We start from the raw sequence: 6,625 nt of genomic DNA, 5'->3' as shown, positions 1-6,625 counted from the left end.
TTAGTTTTTGATTATTCTCTCACCACTTGTATCTCTATCTCGAAAACATAATATCATCACGTTTTTGCAGTGTTAGACGAGGTTTTCAGTGTCATTCATTCGTCTAAATGTAATTACTTCACCATACACACATTTAAAACAAAGCCTGGCAATAATTTCACACAGACAACACTCCAATACACATTTTGGGAAATGAAGAAGGCATTAAACAGAGAATACAAACCCAAACTAATGAACTATAATTAGAATCTACCCTTTTCCACCCAATATATAATTGGTAGCGTTAGATAGCACCTCTTCTTTTCACAACCAATCTTGTTTTAACAACACCAACAATACTCTCTCTCTCTCTCTCTCTCTCCAAGAAAACTCCATTTCTCTGCAAATCCAAATCAACACAAACCCTAATTTAGTCCCCTTAAATTTCTTCAACTTCTCCGCCGTTTCGTCAAAATCTGGCGGCCGTGGCGCAAATCGTCGGTTAAGATTCACGACACCTACTCTCCCACCGCCACCGCCTCCTCCTTCTCTTTCAAAGACATTCACCACCTCTGCACCGACGATTCGTCTTCCTTACAATTCTTCCTTACACGAAGGCGCCGAAGCTGCCGCGCGTGTTTATCGGCGGACGGTACGTCGGAGGAGGTGAAACAGCTTCACGAGATCGGAGAGCTGAAGAAGCTCGTGCAAGAGTTGCCGAGGATTGAGCCACGTGTGTGTGAGATGTGCGGCGGTCACAGGTTCGTGCCGTGCAACGTGTGTCACGGTAGCCATAAGGTGCATACGGAGAAGCTAGGGTTCAGAACATGCTCGACTTGCAATGAGAACGGGCTCGTTAGGTGTTCCTCTTGTTTGTTCGTTTCCGCATCTCACGCATTTTTTGTTCTTAAAAGTTTTTTTTGTTCTAATTCTACTCGATAAAGTGGAAATAATTAAAAATATACTATATGTTTTTATTATATTTCAGAAGTTTCCGATCTGTAGAAAAAAAGTAGGAGTTATTCATGAGAGTGGTTCTTCATGCAGTTCAAGGTTGTTATTGGTGATGATTCTATCACATGCAAACCTTTAAATGGCTCAATTTTTTTTTTTTTTTTTTTTGCAAATTGCAACAATAAAAAATATTTCGGTAATTCATTTATTATTTAAATACGAATATTATTTTTCCAGAACCTCCGTATGAAATATGGTTGCTCTTATAGAATAGTTCGTAATGTTGTTGAATATGCCCAATTGACGTATTTGTTTACCATGCTTCAAAAGCATATCACTTCTATATTCGAATTCAGCGCAACGTCTGGCTTAAACAAATCAGAAAAATAGCATGCATCATAAACGTGTAATGGATTACAGACATCTCATAACACTTTCACCATCGACCTACAGAAACCAAATTTTAAGGACATACGTATATAAGAATGTTAAAAACCTTGAGCTACAAGTCTCCAGGCTGAACCACGCCAAACCAAATTAAAGCGAGTCTCTGGGAGGCTGAGGATCAGGCAAGCCCTGGATAATGCCACAACGGAGACCGTTTGCTGGAAAGCTGTACTCATCCCTCTGGGATAGTTCTGGCGGGCCGACATTAACATAAAGCTGTTGACCTAAGTAACGTTTCTCGAGAATCTCAGACCGAATATTCCACATGCCACAGTTGTCGAAAGTCAATAAGATGGCTCCCCAACATTTGGGATAAACTTGGATTGTGTGTCGGTATACTGCGTCTAATAGATTATAGTTCTTCCTCTTCGCCGGCGTCCACTTCCCTGGCTCAACCCTACACACACACACATTAGTCCTCTTTGAACCAAATGTTCTTACCAAAACTAATTAACTTGCAAATGTTAGTCCAAATTCGCTACGTTTTCTCTAGTCCTTGGTTATTTTATCATATCATATACTGAAACAGATTCTAAAATATGAAATTTCTGCAGAATATAAATATATGTGCGTGTGTGTGTTCTTTAACATAAATTATAATTTCTGTCATATTCTATATTAGAAGCAATAAGAATGATACAGTTTTATATGTCATATTCTATATTAGAAGCAAGCAGAATGATAGTCGTATTTTACCCAAAAAAAATGATATATAGTCGTACACGTGTTACTTGCGGTTTATATTTTAAAATGATGAATATTGTGTAAATTTAGATTTATATATATGATCATGTACTTAAATCTGTATATACTATCTGAAGTTTTACCTAATATTTTTTTTTTTTTTTTTTTAAGTTTTACCTAATATGCATTTGATAAAAAACATTTTCAAAATTGTGTGTGTGTGTGTGCGCGCGGGAGAGATAGTAGATATATATACTTACGCGACAGCAAAGAAAGAGTATCCATCAAGATGCCAAGACTGTGTAGTCCTTTCCTGATTTTCGAACACAATCTCCACGAATGAACGGTGCTCGATGTTCAAAACGTTTGGCTGCACCAAAATATTACTAGTGTCAACCTTGGTCGGCTCGTCCTTAATAGTATCGTACTTGAACACCTTGTCGGCTACACCAAAATACTGAGCCAGCTTAATCGGCGTTTCGGTTTCCACGTGTGACACTCCGCTAAGCGCGTACCTGAGCTTCTTTCCCTCTATTTTCCCTACGGTGTTGACTAGTTTTATGGACCGTGTGATGTTGATTTTACCGTAGTGGTATGAGCCTTGAGGGTTTGGTCTAGCTGCACTTGCGGTTAGGTTCCATCTGAATGATCGGAATTGGTTTAGTGACCAGGCCCAACCCACCGGAGGTTTAGGAAGCTCTGGAGATGCTGCACCTTTGCCTGCACGGCACAGAGATATAATCCAGAAACTTATTAGGGTCTTATATGATCCTATTAGGATTTGAACCATAAATCCAATATTTCAACAACAAAAAAGTACAACAAGGTTAATAATAGATATAACACCTACTTCTAGTAGTTTTTTTACTCAGTGAAAATTTCAACAAGATGCCATGGAAGAGATTACTTTCAAATAAACGAATAAATTTTTAATCAGTTATAGTATGATACAAGATACTACTCAGTTATAGTATGATACAAGATACTACTTATATGAACTGTGAATAAACTCAGCTAAAAATCCATTGAAACGTCAGTAACTGTACTTGCTAGATCTTAAAACTGTAAAATGATTTTTAGTTCTTTTATAACTAAAGTAGTAAAGTCGGCCCAAGCTTCTGTTTTACGTTTGTAGCATGGTCAATTATTCTCTCTAGGCAAACTATGTTTGTGTTAATGAGAACATTTAGATGCAACTATTTTATGTAGACACGTAGAGTTTCTAGAATTAAGAGCTTATAACTAGAAGAATGTTTCATTTGATAGTGCCAAGGACCGATTAAATTTAAAGTGCGACATCTAGATTGAGTTCACATAACCTTACCTCCCTCATAGCGGAGAAGAGCTGTGGACGTGAGGACGGTTTTGAGGAACCGTGTGGAGGCCACCATGTAATAGTCTTTAGGTTCTTGATCAGCGGTCACAAGAACACCAAAACACTGACCAACATGAAGATCAAGTGAGTCATATAAGTTTTGCAGAGTGTGAGATCCTTCTAACTCCACAAGCTTTATCTTATGGTTCTGAATCCTAAAATTTAACGCCATCTTCAAACCCACATTGCAAATCCTATATTTGTATGTTTTTCCAGGTTTCATCGTGAAAATCGGTTCACCGGTTCCATCCGGTTTTCCTGCTTTCCCATTGATCAAAACTCCTTCAGGCCGCCCGATTGACCGACCGCTATCAAGATTGTCCTTTAGAGCTACATGTGTTTTAGTGTACCAATCGCCTATAAGAACGGTGTAGTCATCCTCAGGATCAGCATATGGCACAGGAATGAGCGCTCTACTGTTGATTCGGAGGCCACCGAATCCACCGGCCGCACGTTGAAGACCTAAACTTGGGTAGTAGAAGTAACTACCGATCTGGTCCTTAGCTTGGAAATGGTACGTAAAGTTTTTACCCGGCGGGATGGGACATGTTGTTCCCGGCATGCCGTCTTGCCAAGAATTCTTCCTATGTTGCATTCCGCTCCTACATAAAACCGGAAACCTTCGTTAAACATTCTCAAATCTATCTGTAGATACTTTTCTTTTAACCTAGCTTGCTACACAAGAAACTAATATATATCAATACCTAACTTGTGCAAGAAACAATATATAAATATGCTTTTGCTCACCACGTGAAGAGGAAAGGCTCGTCGAGATTGTTGATGACATTAATGACGATGTTATTGTTGGTAGTTGTGTTAAGATTGGGGCCGGGAAATTTATCGTTGATCATAATAGCTTTCTGAGGAATTCCGAGGGGTGAAATCGTGCCATACGTTACTTTCCACGTAAAAAATAAGTAAGGATCCTCAGCTTTTATTACTGTCGTTAAAACAGTAAGTAAAAATCCTAGGATCACACTCTTTCTTACCATCGCTCTCTTTAAATTCTTTTTAATGGTACAAGCTTGAAGAAATTAACTCTACTTTTCTTTAAAAGGAGACTACTTCTGGCTTCTTTGATAAATGTTTAAAGATCAATATATACATGATAGAGATGAAAAAAATTCGGACAAAGAAAGCTAAGTTTGTGAAGGGCCGTGTGTTCTCCTTTCGATCCACAATCTATGTATTGAAACCTTTTATTGCGCTCTTCCTCTCCTTCCATTATTTCTTCTTTACTTTTAGTAATGATTAATTATATAGTGAAATTCAAATTTGGTAAGCACGATGGTCAATCCTCTAGACTATATTTGCGAACTGATTTTGCCACATGTCCTATCTACAATCATTTTTACAAAAAAAAATGATGATATGACTAACAAGATTGATGACATGGCTTATAGTTAATATGACATTAACAATCACATTTATTACTGACATATATTTTTGGTACACTTTATAGAATATGACAATAACTAATACATTACATTTAATGTTGATTTATATGTTTGTTAAACTTCTTAAAATATGGTAATAATGTATTATAGTTATTATAGTTGATGGTTAATTAGTTGATAAATATTATAGTTATTGACAAACACATTTATTAACCAGTCTATGACTGTCATACCATAGATATGATATTAAGGAAAGAAGATCATATATATAACTACCGTATATTCTTTCTATATTTGTGTATCAATCATCTTGATCTCCTCCTATAATCTCTCTTGTACTCTTATCAATAGAAATTATTTTTCATATCATATATGGTATCAGAGCATCGATACTAGACTAAATTCTTTTTCTTTCCGTCGCTTTCTTCTTCTTGCATCATCTCTTCTATTATTATTTTTTTCTCTTCAATGGCTACCTCCGATAACAGTCAGTTCACCTCTCCTGTTGAAACCATCGTGCCATCTACCACCTCCCTCTTGAACATCAACATGTCGAACATCACTAAGCTCACTGCCTCCAATTATCTTGTTTGGAGCCGCCAAGTACATGCTCTTCTTGATGAGTATGAACTTTCTAATCATCTTGATGAATCTGCCCCTGCACCAGAAGCTACTGTCACCACAGATGATGTCACCACTTCAAATCCAGTCTTTTTTCTCTGGAAAAGACAAGACAAACTCATCTTCAGTGCGCTGTTGGGAGTCATCTCTCAAAGCATCCAGCCTCTCGTTTCCATGGCGTCCACAGCTGCTTGCGTCTGGACAACTCTATCCTGTACCTATGCAAAACCAACCTGTGGTCACATCAAGTTACTGGTGAACCAGATCAAACAATGGACTAAAGAAGACAAGACTGTTGATGAATATATCCAAGGACTTACCACCCGTTTTGATCAGCTAGCTCTTCTTGGTAAGATTCTAGACCATGAAGACAAGATCGATTACATTCTTCAAGGCCTTCCTGATGCTTACAAACCGGTAGTGGAACAAACGGAGGGTCGCGATCTTCCTCCATCTCTCACAGAGCTTCACGAGAAACTCATCAACTATGAGGCTAAGCTTCTGACTGCTACACCTGCGGCTGTGACTCCGATCTCAGCCAACTATGTCCATGGCTCTCGCCCTCCACAGAAAAATCAAAACCGTCCCAACCAAAACTGGCAATCTGGTCAACACAACAACTCACCTCAGACATGGAATCATGGGTCATCTAACAATCAACAGAGGACTTTTAGACCTTACCTTGGACGATGCCAGATCTGCGGCACGCAGGGACACTCTGCCAAGCGCTGCAGTCAGCTTCAACAGTTCCAGCAGAGCTCACAACCGGCCTTGCTTCCAACGCCTCAGTATCAAAATGAAGCATGGAATCCAAGAGCTAACATGGCTCTCATGAATCAACCACAACCTTGAGTTCTTGACAGTGGTGCTACGCACCACATCACCTCGGATCTCAGCAACCTTGCGCTCCATCAACCCTATACTGGCGGTGAACAGGTGCTCATTGGTGACGACAGCGGTCTTCAGATAACCAATACGGGTTCTCTCTCCCTTCCTACAAATCACAAACCTTTATCATTAACCAATGTTTTACTTGTTCCAAACATTCATAAGAACCTATTATCTGTTTATAAGCTTTGTAACCATAACCAAGTTTCCGTTGAAATTTTCCCATCTCATTTCCAGGTGAAAGATCTGACCTCGGGGGCGCGGTTACTCCAAGGACATA

The 6,625-nt window shown here is 38.9% G+C and overlaps 1 protein-coding gene across 1 annotated transcript; it reads right to left on the bottom strand.

The window, feature by feature from the left end:
* Nucleotides 1-1,242: 1,242 nt before the first annotated feature.
* On the bottom strand, nucleotides 1,243-4,527 carry LOC106435560 (L-ascorbate oxidase homolog). The gene is made up of 4 exons (XM_013876466.3): nucleotides 4,187-4,527; nucleotides 3,389-4,041; nucleotides 2,325-2,784; nucleotides 1,243-1,777 (listed from the first exon to the last, which is right to left on the bottom strand). The coding sequence occupies exons 1-4, from the start codon at nucleotides 4,429-4,431 to the stop codon at nucleotides 1,471-1,473; spliced, it is 1,665 nt and encodes a 554-aa protein (XP_013731920.1). The 5' UTR covers nucleotides 4,432-4,527; the 3' UTR covers nucleotides 1,243-1,470.
* Between the last annotated feature and the right edge of the window lie 2,098 nt (nucleotides 4,528-6,625).

Source organism: Brassica napus, chromosome C9, assembly GCF_020379485.1.
Source record: "Brassica napus cultivar Da-Ae chromosome C9, Da-Ae, whole genome shotgun sequence".
Taxonomy (NCBI): Eukaryota; Viridiplantae; Streptophyta; class Magnoliopsida; order Brassicales; family Brassicaceae; genus Brassica; species Brassica napus.
Note: the sequence above shows the minus strand (reverse complement) of the source record. Positions and strands in the feature narration are given on the sequence as shown.

Excerpts from the sequence above, each read along its gene's own strand:
- LOC106435560 (XM_013876466.3), bottom strand. The coding sequence starts at position 4,431 with ATGGTAAGAAAGAGTGTGATCCTAGGATTTTTACTTACTGTTTTAACG. Across the intron at positions 4,042-4,186 it reads GAGCCTTTCCTCTTCACGTG|GAGCGGAATGCAACATAGGA; the intron begins GTGAGCAAAAGC and ends GGTTTTATGTAG. Across the intron at positions 2,785-3,388 it reads TCTTCTCCGCTATGAGGGAG|GCAAAGGTGCAGCATCTCCA; the intron begins GTAAGGTTATGT and ends TGTGCCGTGCAG.